The following is a 20239-nucleotide window of genomic DNA, read 5'->3' on the forward strand; positions in this document are numbered from 1 at the left end:
TTTTGTTTTTTGTTTTGGTTATTGACATAGTCAATTATTCTAATAGTTTTCTTAATGTTGAACCAGCCCAGCATTCCTTGTATAAATCCTACTTGGTCATGTGTATTATCCTGGGGATGATTTTCTGTAATCTTATTTTATTTAAGATTTTTGCATCAATATTCATTAGGGAGATTAGTCTATAATTTTCTTTCTCTGTTTTCAACCTACCTGGGTTAGGCATCAGTACCATGTCTATGTCATAAAAGGAATTTGATAGGAGTCTTTCATTCCCTATTTTTTCAAATAGTTTATATAGTATTGGGGCTAATTGTTCCTTAAATGTTTAGTAGAATTCACATGTAAATCCATTTCATCCTGGGTTGGTTTGTAATTTATTACCTGTAAATAGCATAACTTCCTGCTTATCTATATTTATGGTAGCTTTATCTGTAGTCCTGATTGCTACCTCTTTGTTTTTTAGTTTAGCTGAAGCCTAATAGATTTTGTTTTAGCCCCTCATTTTTTGTGAATCTTTGTATTTCTTGTAAAGTTCTTGTAAACAACATATTATGGGGGTAGCTAGGTGGTACATGGATAGAGCACCAGCTCTGAAGTCAGGAGGACCTGAGTTCAAACATGACCTCAGATACTTAACACTTCTTAGCTGTGTGATGTGTGACCCTAGGCAAGTTACTTAGCCTCAATTGCCTCAGCAAAAATTTAAAAAGTGGGGGGGGGGACCCTCAACATATTATATTAGCTTTTCCTTTCTAATCCATTTTGGTTTTTTTCATTTTATGAATTAAATCAATTTATTTAGAGTTATGATTGCTAATTATATATTTAACTTTGACCTTTCCTTATATTTTCCCCTTCTTTCCTACTTACCCACTCTTTCATTAGAAATAAGATGGTAGAGGAGAAGCAGTTTGTCTCATGCATATGATCTTATACATGAGACAGTATTTCTTCTTGCTATTGCTTCTCTGTGTCTTAGCACATTTGTCTACTTCCTTCTCCAGGGAAGATAAATAATCAGGATGACAAAAGTAAAGGAAAATGTTCTTAGAAAGGGGCATTTAGGGGCAGCTAGGTAGCGAAGTGGATAGAGCACCAGCCTTGAATTCAGGAGGACCGGAGTTCAAATCTGGTCTCAGACACTTAACACTTCCCAGTTGTGTGACCCTGGCCCAAGTCACTTAACCCCAGCCTCCAAAAAAAAGAAAAGAAAAGAAAAAAGAAAGGGGCATTTAAAAGAATGTTATTAAAAATAAGAGGTGGAAGGTAGATAAGATTTTTAACTACTCTTTGTTTTGTAAATAGCATATTATTTTTTCCATTTACAGGTAAAGATAAGTTTTCAACATTCATTTTTTAAATGAGGTTTTGAGTTCCAATTTTTTTTCCTTCTCTCCTTTTCTTTCCCTCTCCAAGAAGGCAAGCAATATTCTGTCATACTTGTGATTTTATAAGTCTGACTGATGAAGTGAAATTGTTTACCTACAATTTATAGAGTAGGTTATTGAGAAGTTAAGTGACTGGAATCTAGGTTTTCCTGACTCCCAGATCAGCTATCTATGTATATGTTATCTTTCATATTTATCAAAAATAGAATATAAATGCCATGAAGACCATGCTTTTCTTTCTTTTTCTTTTTTTTAAATAGTTTTTATTTACCAGATATTTGCATGGGTAATTTTACAACATTGACAATTGCCAAACCATTTGTTCCAATTTTTTTCCCTCCTTCCCCCCCTCCAGATGGCAGGTTGACCAATACATGTTAAATATGTTGAGTATAAATTAAATACAACATATGTATACATTACCAAACAGTTGTTTTGTGAACAAAAAGAATTGGACATTGAAATGGTGTACATTTAGCCTGTGAAGGAAATCCAAAATGCAGGCGGACAAAATTAAAGGGATTGGAAATTCTATGTGGTGGCTCATAGTCATCTCCCAGAATTCTTTTGCTGGGTATAGCTGGCTCAGTTCATTACTGCTCTATTAGAACTGATTTAGTTCATCTCATTGTTGGAGAGGGCCACATCCATCAGAATTCCATCCATTCATCATACATTGTTGTTGTTGAAGTATATAATGATCTCCTGGTCCTGCTCATTTCACTCAGCATCAGTTCATGTAAGTCTCTCCAGGCCTTTCTGAAATCATCCTGTTGGTCATTTCTTACAGAACAATAATATTCCATAATATTCATATTCTACAACTTATTCAGCCAATCTCCAGTTGATGGGCATCCACGCAGTTTCCAGTTTCTGGCCACCACAAAGAGGGCTGCCACAAACATTCTTGCACATACAAGTCCCTTTCCCTTCTTTAAGATCTCTTTGGGATACAAACCCAGTAGTGCTGGATCAAAGGGTATGCACAGTTTGATAACTTTTTGAGCATAGTTCCAAATTGCTCTCCAGAATGGCTGGATGTATTCGCAGTTCCACTAACAATGTATCAGTGTCCCTGTTTTCCCATATCCCCTCCAACATTCTGCATTACCTTTCCCTGTCATTCTAGCCAATCTGACAGATATGTAGTGGTATATCAGAGTTGTCTTAATTTGCATTTCTCTAATTAATAATGATTTGGACAAGCCATTCTCCAGTTGATAAATGGTCAAAGGATATGAACAGACAATTTTCAGATGATGAAATTAAAACTATTTCCACTCATATGAAAGAGTGTTCCAAATCACTATTGATCAGAGAAATGCAAATTAAGACAACTCTGAGATATCATTACACACCTGTCAGATTGGCTAAGATGACAGGAACAAATAACGATGAATGTTGGAGGGGCTGTGGGAAAACTGGGACACTGATGCATTGTTGGTGGAGTTGTGAAAGAATCCAACCATTCTGGAGAGCAATCTGGAATTATGCCCAAAAAGTTATCAAAATGTGCATACCCTTTGACCCAGCCATACTACTACTGGGCTTATATCCCAAGGAAATTCTAAAGAAGGGAAAGGGACCTGTATGTGCCAAAATGTTTGTGGCAGCCCTTTTCATAGTGGCTAGAAACTGGAAGATGAATGGATGTCCATCAATTGGAGAATGGTTGGGTAAATTATGGTATATGAAGGTTATGGAATATTGTTGTTCTGTAAGAAATGACCAACAGGAGAAATACAGAGAGGCTTGGAGAGACTTACATGAACTGATGCTGAGTGAAACGAGCAGAACCAGAAGATCATTATACACTTCAACAATGATACTGTACGAGGATGTAGTCTGATGGAAGTGGATATCTTCAACATAGAGAAGAGCTAATCCAATTCCAATTGATTAATGATGGACAGAATCAGCTACATCCAGAAAAGGAACACTGGGAAATGAGTGTAAATTGTTATTTTTACCTTCTGAATCCAATTCTTCCTGTGCAACAAGAAATTTGGTTCTACACACATATATTGTATCTAGAATATTTTGTAATATATTTAACATGTATAAGACTGCCTGCTATCTGGGGGAGGGGGTTGGGGGAGGAAGGGAAAAAATCTGAACAGAAGTAAGTGCAAGGGATAATGTTGTAAAAAATTACCCATGCATATGTACTGTCAAAAAAAAAGTTATAATTATAAAATAAAATAAAAATTAAATTAAAAAAAAGTTTTAAAAAAATAATGATTTGGAGCATCTTTTCATATGACTAGAAATAGTTTCAATTTCTTTATCTGAGAATTGTCTGTTCATATCCTTTCACCACTTATCAATTGGAGATTGGCTTGATTTCTTATATATTAGAGTCAATTCTCTATATATTTTGGAAATGAGGCCTTTATCTGAACCTTTGACTGTAAAAATGTTTTCCCAGTTTATTGTTTCCCTTTTAATCTTATCTGCATTGATTTTGTTTGTACAAAAGCTTTTCAATTTGATATAATCAAAGCTTTCTATTTTGTGATCAGTAATGATCTCTAGTTCTTTGATCATGAATTCATTCCTCTTCCACAGAAGACTATGCTTTTCACATTAAAAGTTTAAAAGACTTCATTCTACCTTAACATTTTTTTTAACAAAATGCTTTTTTTTTTTAATTTTTAAATAATTAAATGTGGATGTTTACTTGACTGTACTAACTCTGATTTTTTCTGCCTTTTTCTGACTATACCTCATTTACAGTATATGACAATCAAAGCAAAATGATGGAAGAGAGTGGAATAGAGACAACTCCACCTGGAACACCCCCACCAACTGCTGCAGGAAAAATATTTACAACATCTACTACTGCTATCCCTCTAGGTATATGTGGCTGTTCAGCAGCTAATTTATTGAGGATTTTAAAAAAATCTTTGCGAATAAATGTTAGATTTTTTTCAAAATTAGTAAAAATGTGCCTTTCAAAAAGTACTTTTTAAATAAAAATAATAGTATTTATGAAATAATTAAGTATCTGTTCTTTTTGTTCAGCTGACTCTGCTAACTCTGATTGGGATTTTTTAATTTAATTCCAAAGAAGGAAAATGTAATTCATGAATAGAATTGTAGTTAAAAGGTTGGGCCAAGGGAATATAACTAACTGACTAATTTTGTCACTAGGTATCTATATTGCTTAAAATGAAGGAAAATTATCCTTATGTTTAAAACTGAAATTTAAATAAGAAAACCATAGAAAATATAAATAGGATTTAAAATCCTATTATAAAGCACTTCAGTCACTCATGTATTCTATTGATTTAATATTCAGTGTTGTTTATCAATTTGTATTTGTATATCATTGTATGGTATTTGTATGCAGAATAATTACAATTCTTCTTTTTTGTAACAATAATAACAAAAAAAAAAATCTCAAAACATTGATTGAATGACTTCTACATACCAGACACTTGTCTGGTAATGGAAGGCAAAAGTTTCAGAGAGCTCCTAATCTAATGCACAACGTGCAAATAAGATATATAAGATAAGAAAATTGCAGAGGGGAGGCACTATCATCAAAGAGAATCAAAAAAGACTTATAGATGTTGGGATTTTAGCTAGAACTTTAAAGAAGCCAGAAGGCAGACATAGTAGAGAATTCTAAGCTTGAGAAATAACTAGTGAAAATGCATGGTCAGGGTTCAGAGGATCTTTTTTCATTAACTAGCATTTATTAAGTGCCTGCTTAATGTTCCAGGTACAGTGTTAAATTGTAGGGATATAGAGAAAAGCAAAAAACACTTCCTGCATTTAAGGACTTCATAATCTAATGGAGTTAATATAGAAACAACTATGTACAAATTTTCAGCATTAATTGGAAATTGTTAACAGAAGGAAGACACTAGCTTCTGGGGAGAAAAGGAAAGGCTTCCTTTAGAAAGTGGAGTGTTATCTGAGACTTGGGAGTGGGGAGGCAAGGAAGCTAAGAAGCAGAAATGAAAAAGGGAAGCACTCTAGGCATGGGGGACTTTCAATGAAACTGTTTGGAATGAGGAAATGAAGTATCTTATCCCAGGAATGGTGAAGGAACTAGTGTCATTAAGATCACAGAATATGTGGAGGGGCCTAAGGTATCAGAAAACTAGACATGTAGGAAGTTTTAAAGGGTTTTAAAAGCAAGCAGAGGATTTTTGATATTTGAACAAGGAGGTAATAGGAGAACTCTGAAATTTACTAAATAGTGAGGTCAGACCTGCATTTTGACAACTGAGTGGAGAATGTACTGTAGTGGGGAAATCCCTTGCTGAAGGGAAACCAACCAGAAAGCTCCTATAATAAGGTACTAGGTTGATGGCAGTGTCAGAAGAGCATATTTGAAAGATGCTATAAAGTAGAATGGATGGAACTTAATTAAATGTGGGATGCGAGAGAGAGTTGAAGACAATACTTAGGTTGTGAATCTGGTAATCTAACTGGGAAGATAATGGTATTGATGATAATAGAGCAGTTTTGAAGAAAGTTTATGGAGACAGAAACTGAGTCCAGTTTAGGACATGCTGAGTTAAAGATGTGTATAAAACATCCAATCTGAAATGCCTAATAGACAGTTATAGATGGAGACTGGCTGGCAGGTGATTTTTTGTTGTTGTTGTGCTATAGATGAGAGTTAGGAAAGGGGGAACCCCTTTTGATTTGGCGCAAGGATCTAGTGACAGCATAGAGTCCCCTGTAAAGGAATTTACAGGCCAAAAAAAAACCTAGATTGATTAAAAAAAAAAAAAAGGTTTATTGTAGGAGTTTGGAAGTAAGGGTAAAGGTAGAAAGATTCCAGGGATTAAACTGGGTTAAGTGACTTGCCTAAGGTCAAGCTAGTAAGTGCTTGGGGCTGTATTTGAACTCAAGTTGTCCTGACTCCATGTCTGGTTTCTAATTCCATAATTCAACGGAAACTGCTCTTTCTAAAGTTATTGATAGTCTCGTCATTGCCAAACCTAATGATCTTTCAGTTTTCTGTAGATTCCAAGTCTATTATCCTTTTTTATTGGATATTCTCTTCTCTCTAGATTTTTAAAATATTGCTCTGTTCTGGTTCCTTCCTACCTGTCTGACTACTTCTTTCTCTCTGTTCTTTGCTGGATCTTTAGAAATCACATCCACTAAACATAAACATTCCACAGAGATCTGTCCTGGGCCCTCTTCTTATCTGCTACATACTTTTTCACTTGGTAATTTCATTAATTTCCATAAAATCAGTTATCATTTCTATGTAGATGATTCTCATTTATTTATGTAGCCCTAACTCTCTCTCTAGGCAACTGGGTGGTGCAGTTTCTGTTGAATTATGGGATCAGAAAGCAGACTTGCAGATGGATGAGGGATTAAAAAGAAAGGAAGTATCAATTATAGATGGGTTTCTCAAAGACCTTAATCTTGAAAGGGAGGAAAGAGAGGAGAGTGGTAGAATGGCTGGAACATGTGTGTGGGCATGTGTTTTGGGGGAAACATGAGTTGTGTTTGTAGGGAGCAGAGAAGCAGCAGTCAGTGAGACAGAGAAGATTGAAGAGAGAGGGAGCAATTTGTTGGAGAAGGCAGGATTGCATAGGATCACTGAAAAGTTATTGCTGTATGTAAGGTAAGAGTGGAAGAAGAGATAGTGGGGAAAGGCAGCGGGGAAAGGCATCTGAATTATGAGATGAGGAAAAGAGAACAAAATGAAGTTCTCTGGAAGTGGCCTCAATTTTTTCAGTGAACTTTGAGATAAGGTTCTCAGCTGAGAGAGGATGGGGTGTAGTTTGAGGAAGGATAAAACTGTTTGGGAAAGACACTGGTAAGTTGAATAGTGAATTGATAAAGGAGTCATAAAAGGATGGCCTTGTTGCAGTGAATGCTCAGATCAGATTACATAAGAAATTTGGATCCAGTTAGTTTTCCTCATTATTTTCTCCAGCTTATTTCAAAGGGTGAATAGGAGAGGGAGACAGTGGCTGATAGAATTAATCCAAGATTGAGATAGGGGGTTTAAGGGTCTTGAAAAAAGGTGATAGAACTAGTTTTGATGGGGCAGAAAGGAGAATGTAGATAAAGCTAAGTTAGGAGGAAGTGATTTGGGAAGAGGTAGAAGTTATCTCTATCCAAGTGGATTTAATAGTGTTCTTGAATGTTTTCTTGCCGTTTTCTGACTGAACTTTTAAAATAGAGAACAGTCAGAAATAAATGAGAAGCAATGAAAAAATAGTATATAGCCATTAAAAGAAACACCTCTCCAACTCATAGTCACCATGGGAATTCCTTTTTATAACTAACATGCTTTAGTTTACTTTAAGTTAATGGATTGTTTTCTTGTTTATAAAGTTATTGTTGAAACTCATTTTGAGCCAAATTTCTCAATTGATAAGCATGTGAGGAATTTTTCAGTAATCTTTTCACTAATGATTATTGGAGGAGTGTTTTGATAAATTTGACCATTGAAAGAAAATTACAAAATGATAAAGAAATTTTTATAAGATAATTGTCAATAACACTTTGATTTTTTTCCCCCCAGATTGGAAGAAGTCATTTTCTTCTACTTATACAACCCCAATGCAATCCTTACCACCACAAACATTCTCTACAACTGTGCCATCATTTGCTCCTATGAAGAGTTCAGTTCCTTTGTCTTTTGTACCACCTTCACCAGTTTCTTCTGTTTCTGCTGCCTCACCTCCTGTTTGTGTAGTTCCACCTCCCCTTTCCTTATCAACTGCTACAGTCTTCAGTAGTGATGCCCCTCCCCGGTTTTCACCTTTTCCTAAAAGTACTGCTTCAGTCACTGTTACTCCCCCTCCTCCTGCGGGTCCTCCTACATCAGGATTTTCTGTTGATTCAGTCTATGACATCACGAGGGGTCATGCAGGAAGAACTCCCCAGACACCTTTGATGCCATCATTTTCTGCACCATCTGTTACAGGTAGGTTTTTTTTTGGTTGTTTGTTTGGTTTTTTTTTGCAAGAATTTTACTAAATATATTACTCAGTATTTTGGTTCTAGTAGCATATGACCTTATGTGTGCTTGCTAATGAAGTTAAATGAAACTTCAATCATGAAACATATTTCTGAATTGCACTTTTAAGACTTAAGTAGTCTTAAAAATTTGGCCCAAAATCCTTTGTTACACTTCTGTTCTTGACATCTTAGGAAAACTTATCCAGGTAAATTGAAGAAGATTCTCACAGTTCAGTAACTACAGGGCTTTAGCAAGTATTGTAGTTCAAGGAAATAGGTGTTCAACAAACTTTCTTTAAAAAAAAAACAAAAAACTTTTGCATATTAGTAGTAATAAAGGACACTTGCTTCCCTGCTTCAAAATTACTTGTTTTCCTAGAGAATGATTTGGGGGAACAAATACAACTCTACTACTCATAAACAGTCAAGCATTTTTAACTTTCTGCTGCTTACCATTTTTATTAGGAAAAAATAATTATATATATTGATGTGATTTGTATTTTTTAATCACTTTTAACAGGTTCTAGATAGCATGTTTTTCTTACATTAGTTTAGCATGAAGCATGAATATTGTATTTGTACTTGTCTACATATAAATTTTAAATTTGAACTGTATAATATATCTCTGCTAAAGTTCTGTCTTGGTACCTTATTGTGGCATTGAGTTAACTTAAAGACAATTCCAGCAGATTACCTTAGCTCAAAATGCCCAAACAATCTGGAGTGGACTTCAGTATAGACCTTGCTTTGGATTCTATATTTATTTTCCAAGGACCAGATAAATTCAGAGTCTAGTTTTATTCTTTACTATATTGGTCAAAGAGTAATGACCTTCTTTGATGTAGTGAGTCTTGAAGAGCATTTAATGAGATACAGAAGAATTGAACTCTGCATTAGTGGAAGTAATGTTCATTGATGAAATTTATAAAGCTTTGAAGTATTGAAACAAGTATGTATTGTATCCATTACACACACACACACACACACACACACACACACACACACACACACACACATACACATACACACACACACAAGCACTCGAGATTTCAAAAGTATACATAAATTTATTCTTAAATCAGTTTAAAGTCATTTGGATGAGTTATATGTACAGATATTATCCATGCATTGCAGGTGAGGCTTATTTAAAAAAAGAAGGCAGTTTCTCTTTAGATGTTAAGTTAAAATTAAATAAAAAGTATATTGAGTTATCGTTCATGAGAATAACTCTTAAATTTGAAATTTGGTAGAAAGGAAGAGTGGGGAAAAGGGATGATGATTCCCTCTCCAAATTTTTGTGAGGTTATGTAACATGGAATTCAGACAAGGGCTTAAGTAAATGTACTTGATTAGCTTCATGTAGACAGTAGGTAAAACCCAGAGAAGGGCAATTTGAGCCATATATTACCAGATAAATCTTTTTAATTTGGGATGACCCAAACTAGAAATAGGTGGAATGTAAGTATTCTGTAAAAACCTTCTGGTTTCCCTGAGATGATCTCCACAATTCAGCGAGACCTCAACAATATTAATAAATGGAAGAAAGAAAAAAAAAAAACACAAACAGAATATTGCTGAGATTTTTGCTTTGGTATTTAGAATTTAAAACTGACCTGTTTTTAAAGATGTATAACAACTGAATTGCTAATCTCATAGAAAAAGCAAGTATATATATTTTTAAAAATGTCTTTCTTTAGTGCCAGCTCCAATTTCTCAACAAGCCAGTTTAACATCTGTGCCACAAGGAACTGGAAGTGGTTCAGCTATCACTTTCCCCGAGGAACATGAAGATCCTAGATTGGCGAGTGTTCAGAATGAATCTGCTGGTGGTATCTGGGGTTTTATTAAGGTAAAGTACGGTATTTTTTTCCTTTCTTGAAGAGGGTAACAAAACAAAGAGGTGCTTTTGTTTCACTGAAACAGAATTAGGATAGCTCAAATAGTTTTAAATAAACTACTTAAAAATTTTAAGTTGAATACAAATTCATTAAAATGCTATCGAAAATCTGAATTTAGTTTACATTTAAAACATATTAAGGTTTAGTGATCACTACAGAAAAATGTAACATCTTTTGATATAGATTAATCTTTTGTTTCTAGTTTATTGAAATTTACTGAGGATCTGCTATAGATTTGTAAATAAAGAAGTGATAATCTTTCTACCCAGTTGGAAACAGTGTTGTCAGTCTTAAGAGTTTTTTAAAAAGGTATAAAAAAATTATTGTTTTCAGATCTTTGATTTGTTTGTATAGAAATTTGTTCATATTCACATGTTCATATGCATAGATGTACGTAAAGTAACATACCTTATTATTCATGTATCTCTGCAAATTAGTGTACAAAAACCAATCCCTCAATAGTACAGTGTTTTAAGAAGGTCAAGATAGATAATTTCTTTAAAGTTTTATAATTCTATGAGTGAATAAATATGAGTATGGAAGGATAATATAAACATAAAGAGACTACAAATGAATAATAATTTAGTGCCCCCATGCAGCTCTCTTAACAGTAAGCTACAGATGAATCGATCATCTGCTTTGGGGTGATATGGGAGTTTTTATATCGAATTCCTTATGCCAGACCTCAGAAAAGAATGTAAGAAACTAGTTGTGTTTATAGACCTTTATAATCTCAATTTCCCACCTTGTTTGAATGTTTAATTATTAAGGAAATGTAGGCATAGAATAATGACATGCTATATCCATTTGGTACCAGCTCATAGGATGAACATTATTAATCTCTTTGTCTGAAGTTGTCACTATATGAATAGCAACTGTGGTTGCTATTTTGGATGAGTCTAGTTAAATCAATAGTTAATTCAACAGTATATCTACACCAGTAAAAGTAATTTGAAGCCATATTGAACAAAGGGAATAACATTCTTATTGTCTGAGATGTATGTATATTATGTTTGTTTTTATATATAAACATGTATATTTGCATATAAAGATTATGTTGCTGAAAATAGCTGTCATTGATCATCATACATTTTATAGTGTTGGTAGGTGCTATGATTGTTCCCATTTTATGGATGAGAACACAAAGTCCAACAGATTAAGTGACTTGCCCAAGTCACATAGCTAGTATGTGTCTGAGGCTGATTGTGAACTCAGATCTTCTTGACTTCAAGTTTAGCAGTCTATTCACTGTATAACCTAGATTTTAAAATTTCTGAATTTAACAAAGATTAAATGAAACTAGTATTTCCATATTAATAATAGAATAGAAAAGAATCTTATATGAAAGTGAGAATCTCTGCAGTTTTATTTTCTTTTTATATATAAAATTAACATAGAATTTTTAAATTTTTTCTACTTGTCTGTTTCATTCTAATCTTCTGTGCATTAAAAATGTTTCATTTGACCCTATTCTCTCTTTTTTGGGGGAGGGGAGACAAGGGTTGGGAACCACCATATTTTTAAACTTCCTCTGTTCCCCAAGTTTAATAAAATTAAAGGAAAAAAGCAAATATATAGTTGAGCAAAACAAAATACCACTTTAAAAAGACACTTTGTCTTACCCTGTATCTTGAATCCATCACCTTTTTAGGAGATGGATAAGCATGCATCTTCATTCCTTTGGAATCGTGGTCATTACATTGTACATAGTTATTAAATTTTTCAAAATTCTTCAAGTTCTTTTGTTTTATACAGTGTTTTTCTGGTTGTGTTCACTTTATTCTACATAAGTCCATGCAAATCTTTCCAGGTTTCTCTCAAATTGTTCCTTTCACCTTTTCTTACAGTGCAATAATTTTCTATTTCATTCATATTCCTTAATTTGGTCCATAATTTTAAAAAAATTTTATGGGCTCCTTTCTCTTCTTTGATTTCTTTAGAGTTATAGTTAGCCAAGTTTTTAATTGGAGAATGTATATCTTTATGAAAAGCAACTTCTGAACCTAGTTTAATTTATAATTTTTTTATGTTTAAAAGTAAACTCGGAATGAGTTTTAAAAAAAAACAGATTTAATAATATCAGTATAGTTTCTTTCACATAAAGACTACCAGTCTGGATATAATTTCTCTTATGTAAATACAAAAATATTTCAATAGTCATAAAATATCTTTAATTCTAAAGATATCATTGTTAATTGCAAAGATAAGTTTGACTTTAACCTTCATGGGTATGAAATTTTGAAGGTTTCTACAGTAAGTTAAAAAATGTAGTAATAAAATGATGCTCACCTTAAGATAGTGAAAGGTTCAGATTTATTGTTAGAATGAATGTTTTTATGTTAAGAGCTTACAGCAAGAAAATATTTATAAAAGATCATATACTCAGGGGTAAATGTAATTTATTTTTACTTATTTATTTCTGTGATGCAGGGTGTGGCTGGAAATCCTATGGTGAAATCCATGCTTGATAAAACTAAACACTCAGTAGAAAGCATGATTACTACGCTGGACCCAGGCATGGCTCCTTATATCAGTATGTAACTGAATCAAACTACCAACTACTAGATTTGATGCCTTGTAAAGTTTAAATGGATCATATACTATTTTGTAATCAAATAATTGTTGGGAAATATATACTTGACTATAAAACTTAGAAGAATAATTAAAACATTAGCTAATGGTTTAACCTATTGTAAATAGACTTGTATTTTTCAAAAATTTAGTAGCATATTTTACTGTGAAATTACTTTTACTCAATACACATACATACATACATATATGTTTAAATTAAAGGTTTTTATAGAGCCTATTTTATTTGTAGAGTCATCATGGTAAAGTTAATTTGATTTAGGGTTGGAAAAACTTGTGCTCAGATACTGCCTCTAATACTAGCTTTCATACCATGGGCAAAAAATTTAACCTCTTGGTCAGGTTGCTGGGGTTTTTGGCATAAAGAAGTCCAAGTTCCAAGTGTTTAATCATCAGATCTATTAGGAAATATAGAATTAGAAAAATGTTTAAATAGCTCTGTCAAGAAACAAGTTTTAACTTGAGACATTAGGTCTAATATGTCCTTGTTAAAATTCTCATAGGAAATCCTAGAAAATGCCAAAATTACCTGATGTGGTAATATTTTACATTAATTTTGAATTTAAAATATATTGGTCAAAATTACATGTTATAATGTTAAAGTTGTAACATTCTTATAGGATGGGATAAAGATTTTGCAGAAAGATAACAGTATTCATTTTTATGAGAAGTTATTTTACAGTTATTTAAAATCCTTTGGCAACAAAATGAGGTGTGCTTATAGTAAAATTACATTGATTCTAGTCTTGTAGAACTGACTTTTCTGTAGATAACACAGAAGAATCCAGTGCTCTGTTTAGTGTCAAACAAATGAGGAATTAAGTGACATTCTTCTTTCATGAAGCTGAATGTTACTAATCTTTAGACTTTTTTTAATCCTGTCATTCAGAGTACTTTAAATAGACATTGAATCTTTGTTCAGTGTTAATTCTTACAATAAAGTAAAAGCACATTTTTAAAAAAGCTTACTGACCATCTTTTGATGGTTTGATTATCTTACTTTGGCTTTGATGAGCATAAAGATTGAGTTTTGATACATGCTATGATTAAGAAAAGTCTGTTTTGTTTTGTTTTGTTTTACAAGAAAATTATGACATCTCTTTAAGTCTCTTCACCAGATTTATGAATATAATGATGAAACTGAACATTGTAAACATTTGATAGTTTTATTAGGTCTAAAAGTTTGTTTTATAAGTCTAAAAATTATTAGATATGTATATATCAATTTTTGTGTTGAAATTCCAGTTATTTAAGAAATAAAAATAACAATTCAAATCTCCATCTAGAACTGGCTTAAAATTTTCTCAGTATTACAGCTGAGCTAATATACCCTAATTTTTATATACTTAAAAAAATAAATTCATTGGCATGGACCTTTTTTTCCAAAAATAAAATAGGTAATTGATAACATTTATAATTGTAGGAGATTCCTCTTCATAAAAAAGTTCTAAAGCAAAGTTAAATATTTTTCAAGTACTAACAAGTATTATAATTATTTTATATTTGTAGCATAGAATATGATAGCCATGAAATGTCATGGGTATAACATGAAGTTTGCACAAAAATCTACCTAAGTCTTTGAGCTAAAATTTTCTTTTCTTTCTAAACTTCCTGCTTTTATCTTTCTCTCAAATTTGTCACACCTTAAATTAAAATTAACGATTATAAATTATTAAATAATTATAAATAAAGTGAGCTTTTACATAGGAAATAACAAGTAAATTAATTTTCTTAAATAGGTTATAACATCTAAAGCTATATCAAATTCATCATAATTTACATTTTTAATCATAACATAAATAATATTGGTTGAGATTATATCAAATATCTGGTAGAGAATCTTGATATATCCTCTTTATGGATCAGGCTGAAAAACTTTTAAAATATTGACTCTAATTGTTATTGATTTTTCTTGGTTTATGTAGATAGTAACAATTAGAGATACAGTGAGGTCATTGTTCATACATAAAGCTACCAATACTCTACTTTTAGATCTTTGATCTTTAATTTATCTGGGTAGTCTTTAAAACTACAATATTTAGCCTTCTATTTAAAATTTTCTTTATTCTTATGTCAGTCCCAGATTTTAGAGCCTTGGAACTCCAAGTAGGTTAGTAACCCATATCAAAGGCAAGGCTATTTTGTATAGTGTCATTGTTTTAATTATCACATATAAGAATTCCTTTTTCTATAAATTCATTTGCCCATTTGGTAGGCGCATATACTAAAGTTGGGGTGTTTTTTCCTAGAGTACACACATCTTAGAAATGCTGGCCCCCCCCATACTAATTCTCAATTTTTAGAGACTTACAAAGTCAAGGAATGAAAGATAGGGAGCTACTTACACTGCCCAAGGCAGTCTCCTGAGAGAAGGTTCTAGTGTTTAGGGCTCAGAAAGAAAAAAAGTCAAGGCAACAACAGATGGAAGGCTGCTGACCAGGAGTCAGGAAGACCTGAGTTCAAGTGTAGCCTTAGGTACTTATTAACTGTATGACTCTGATAAACTTACCCAATTGCTCTCTGCCACAGTTTCTTTTTTTTTTTCCCTTGAGGCTGGGGTTAAGTGACTTGCCCAGGGTCACACAGCTAGGAAGTGTTAAGTGTTTGAGACTAGATTTGAACTCCGGTCCTCCTGAATTCAGGGCTAGTGCTCTATCCACTGCACCACCTAGCTGCCCCTGCCACAGTTTCCTTATTTGAAAGTGGAGATAAAAATTCCTATCTCTCAGGATTCTTGTGAGTATGAAATGTTTGTGATACTGCAAAACATTTGGGAAACCTTAAATCGCTATATTATTATCATTATTATGTTATCTTTAATCTAGAAATAGTTCTGATCTCTCTTAAAACTTAGGAGAATTGGGAGAAGAAAAAATTCCCCCAATACTTCCTTGCATTCTATATTCACATTAATCATAAATTGTATTAAAAACAGTATTTCATTGGAAAATATGAAATTCAAACAATTTGTTCATAAACAAATTCACACAGCTGTTTAGAGGACAACAAAGATATCCTACTCAGTGACCAAATATCCCAGTTTAACCGAGAATCTGGGTCTTTATAAAACTTGATTTTTTTGTTATTGAAATCCTCACAAGACGTCCTAGATACTAATTTCTACTTTATGGTGAAATGTTAAATTGCAATTTAGTAATAGTGTTTTTCAAACAAAAGGAAAATATATCAAAAATTATATTTTGATGTTAAAACATAAACATTATGTTTTAAATTATGTTTCTCCGTGTCACCCAATGGGACAAGATAAGATTTGAAAGATAAGAGAAGGAAGCAGGTTTTCCTGGCTTCAAGAATATATCTCACTATATTAATAAAAATAGATGTTACATGTAGAAGTTGAGATGAACCCAAAGTGATTTTAAAATTAGATATTAACTTCATTTACCCTTGGATATTGATGTTCATTCAATTTATGTTGACAAATATGATTAGTAAAATTTTGATAGTCTATGCTTTCTTTAGGATGATTTCTTTTGGAAAGTGTTCCACCAGCCATTTTTAAGCTCACTTCCTTATATATTTATATTCAGGGACAGTATTCTCTGAGAAAACTAGTGAGGCATTATTTTAATCTTAGAAGCACATTTGTAGAGCTGGCCCTGTTAAGATGAAAGTACTCTAAAACTCCATGAGAAGTTGGGAGGCTATACAATTCAAATAATTATAAAATAGCAAAATGCAAGGCAGTTTGCACAGGAAGACACTAGCATCTCCAAGATCAAGAAAGATTTCGTTTGAAAGGTGTTACTTAAATTGTATCTAAAAGGAAGAGATTGATTCTGAGGAGCACGGGTGAAAAGGAAGTACATTCTAGACATGATAGAAAGATTAGTGAAAAAATACTGAAATGGAAAATGGAGTATTATGTATGAGGAACAGAGAGAAGGCCATTTTGCTGAGATCACAGAGTGTAAGAGGGAGAATAATGTTCAGTAAGGCTGAAAAGATAGCTTGCGTCCCATTTTATAGAGAACTTTAAAAGCTAGTCAAAAGGCTTTTTGTTTTATACTAAAGTGTATATGGAGTTATTGGAGTTGGTTGAGTAAGTGAATGATAATCAAATCTAACTTAAAGAAAATTACAAGTAGCGATATGGCTAGAGTCATGAAAGCTTTGAGTTAGGGATACTCATGAAGGGGGCTGTTGATGGTAATCTAGGAGAGACATGCTAAAGGCCTGAATTAAAGTAATATCTATATAAGTAGAGGGGAAAAAATAGAAACACAAGATTTAGCAACTTGATTAATGAGGAAGATTAAAGAGTTAATGAATGCCACAGAAGTAGCATAATTTGAGAGAGTAGAGTTTTGGTTGGAGAGAGGAATGCAGAGCTGAAGGAGCTCATAGTTGAGGATATGTTAAATATGAGATGTTACTTGTTTGAAATGTTCCAATAGGTCATTGGTTATAGAAGACTGAAGCAAAGCAAAAGATTGGGGTGCAGTGTGTAGATTTGGGCATCATCTGCTTAGAGATGGTAATTAAATCCATGGTTGCAGAGTAAGAAATGAGAGCTTAAAACAGAACTAATGCCAAAAGTAAGGGCTGTGATATTAATGAAGAGCCAGCAAAAGAGATGGAGAAAGAGCCATAAACGTATGTAAAAACAGAACTGGGAGGGAGCTTATCATTTCAAGCATAGAATGTCTTTCATTTTCATTTTTGCAATTGTCTCATTGAGAGGATGCCAGAAATGGAAGCCAAGAATTTCTTAGAAATGACATGATCTAAAGAAAAGGACAATTATGATTATATAATTATTATTATTATAAACTTTAGCTTTGATTTCTGTTTTTATCTGGATCCTTTTTTTTCTTTCCTGGTTTCTGGTAGAATCTGCAGGTGAACTAGATATTGTAGTAACCTCAAATAAAGAGGTAAAAATTGCTGCTGTCCGAGATGCCTTCCAGGAAGTCTTTGGTTTAGCTGTAGTAACAGGAGAAGCTGGCCAGTCCAACATTGCACCACAACCAGTGGGCTATGCAGCTGGATTAAAAGTGAGTGAGTATGTGTCGTTTTCTTCTAATAATTCTAACTGTAGTACCATATATGGAAACTTCACATTACTGATTTTTTTTCTTCTTTAGACCAATTTTTTAAATCTTCTACTAAAATTCAAATTGTAAGTGTTCCTAGGGAAAGAAGTTGAAGTTTTGTATTAATGTCTGTAAGGTATTTGGTAAATATTTTTATTTTGATGATTCTGTTGGATTTATATAGAAGACAGAATTTTAAAATTTAGTCTTTCTAACACTGGCAATCTTAGAAATACATTGTGGAGTTAAAAATAAAAATGAATCTACAGTAAGAAATTCTGGTAATACTTCTAGGTATAATTATAATAGGAGATTAAATAAAATTGGAAATATTGAAAGATTATTAAAGTATATCATCTCAATCAACAAAGGGGCAACAAAAATTAAATAAGCTCAGGAGATTCCGTTTTGTACACATATATTAAACATGTAGAGAACACTATGCCTGTTGAGAGATTTAAAGCTTAGAAAATATTTAGGTCTTGGAATTTAGGGAGATTAAAAAATTCACAATATATCAAAGCTATTTTAGAAAGTTAAATAGCAAAAGTCCTATTTGAGGTTTGAAACCGATTTGAAGGTGAAAGGCTTTATGGGGGAAAAAAATAAAGGGTATATATTAGGGTATACTTCATGGAAGCAATGACATTTTACTTGAGCTTTCAACACTAAATGGGAGTAAAATAGAGACTATTTTGGTAAAAAGAGAAAAATGGGAACAAAAACAAAGGTGAAAGTAAAGTTTTCTGGAGCATAGAAAGAGTGAAAGGGTAGTAAGAGTAAGATAGTGACTAGTGCAGCAACTTGAAAGCCGGACAAAAGTGTTTAAGAGTTTCCTTTTTAATTCGATAGGAAACCACTGAGAATTTAATTTTTTCCATAATAACATTTTACTTTTTTCAGGATAGTAAGAGTAAGATAGTGATTTGTGCGGCAACTTGAAAGCCAGACAAAAGTGTTTAAGAGTTTCCATTTTAATTCAATAGGAAACCACTGAGAATTTAATTTTTTCCATAATAACATTTTACTTTTTTCTCCCATTGCATGTAAGAATAATATTTAATATTTGTTTTTTTTTTTTTAATTTTGCATTCCATATTTTCTCCCTCCCTCTTCTTTTTTTCTGAGATGGTAAGCATTATAATAGGTTTATACATATGCAGTTATATAAAACTTTTTCATATTAGTCATGCTGTGAAAGAAAACAGACCAAAAATGGGGGAAAAAAATGAAAATCATGAAAAAAATAAAGTGAAAAATATTCTGCTTCCATCTGTGTTCAGATTGTGTTGGTTATTTTTTAGAGGCAGATAGTTTTTTTTTTTTTTTCTTCACAAGTCATTTGGAATTGTCTTGCATCATTATATTGCTGATGATAGCTTAGTTATTCACAGTTGATCATTGAACAATATTGCTGTTATTTTATATAATATTCTGGTTCTGCTTACTTTACTTAGAATCAGTTCATGTCTTTCCAGGTTTTTCTGGAATCATTCTGCTTGTCATTTCTTAGATAGCACAATAGATTTCTGTCAAGATTATATACCACAACTTGTTGAGTCATTCCCCAATTGATGGACATCCCCTTAGTTTACAGTTATTTACCACCACAAATAGAGCTGCTATAAATATTTTTGTACATATAGGTCTTTTTCCCTTTTTAAAAAAATCTCCTTGGGATACCAACCTAGTAGCTATTTCTAGGTAAAAGGATATGCTTTTTCCTTTCCTGTTCACCTTTTTATGTTGTTATTTTTTTTTTTTTGAAAATCAGATTTTTTGTTCCACCCTGGTTATTTTTAATCAGGAACGCTTGGAAGTTCTTGATTTTATTAAATGCTATTTTTCCCCCTGAAGGATTATACTGTTTCATTGGGTAGATGATTCTTTTTCATTGTGTTTCTTTTACTAAGCTTTAGGCTCTTTTTTCATTATTTTCTTAAATCACTCTTCTTTTCCCAGTTTTTCTTCAACCTCTCTTATTTGATTTTTAAAATCTTTTTTTGAGCTCTTCCATGAATTCTTTTAGGACCTGAAACCAATTTGCACTTTTCCTTTGAGGTTTTTCATGTAGTTGTTTTTGGATATTGTTGTCCTCCTCTCAGTTTATTTTGATCTTACCTATCATCGTACTAACTTTCTATGATTAGGTTCTATGCTTCACTCATGAGTCCTTACTGTATTAGTACTAAGTACTTTCTTATGTAAAAGACATCTATTTTGTGCTTGCTGGCATTAGGTTTTAGTTTATATGATCTTTTGATGATTTTTGAATTACCAGTGTCAAAAGACCTGTTTTCCTCTCTTTAAAAAAAAAAAAAAAGCCAAGCTTTTTCCTAATAGCCCTTTCCTTATA

At 32.6% G+C, this 20239-nt stretch overlaps 1 protein-coding gene across 3 annotated transcripts in view; it reads left to right on the forward strand.

Annotated features, from left to right (window-relative positions):
• Window positions 1-20239, forward strand: part of PRRC1 (proline rich coiled-coil 1) — a 45108-nt gene that overhangs the window by 14742 nt on the left and 10127 nt on the right. For all 3 annotated transcript variants that reach the window (XM_074281983.1, XM_074281982.1, XM_074281984.1), the window contains 5 exons: window positions 4125-4244; window positions 7900-8304; window positions 10037-10188; window positions 12668-12770; window positions 17681-17844. In XM_074281983.1, the coding sequence (XP_074138084.1) occupies window positions 4145-4244; window positions 7900-8304; window positions 10037-10188; window positions 12668-12770; window positions 17681-17844 (924 nt within the window). In that variant the 5' untranslated portion in view covers window positions 4125-4144. The remainder of the gene's footprint in view (window positions 1-4124; window positions 4245-7899; window positions 8305-10036; window positions 10189-12667; window positions 12771-17680; window positions 17845-20239) is intronic.

Source organism: Sminthopsis crassicaudata, chromosome 1, assembly GCF_048593235.1.
Source record: "Sminthopsis crassicaudata isolate SCR6 chromosome 1, ASM4859323v1, whole genome shotgun sequence".
Classification (NCBI taxonomy): Eukaryota; Metazoa; Chordata; class Mammalia; order Dasyuromorphia; family Dasyuridae; genus Sminthopsis; species Sminthopsis crassicaudata.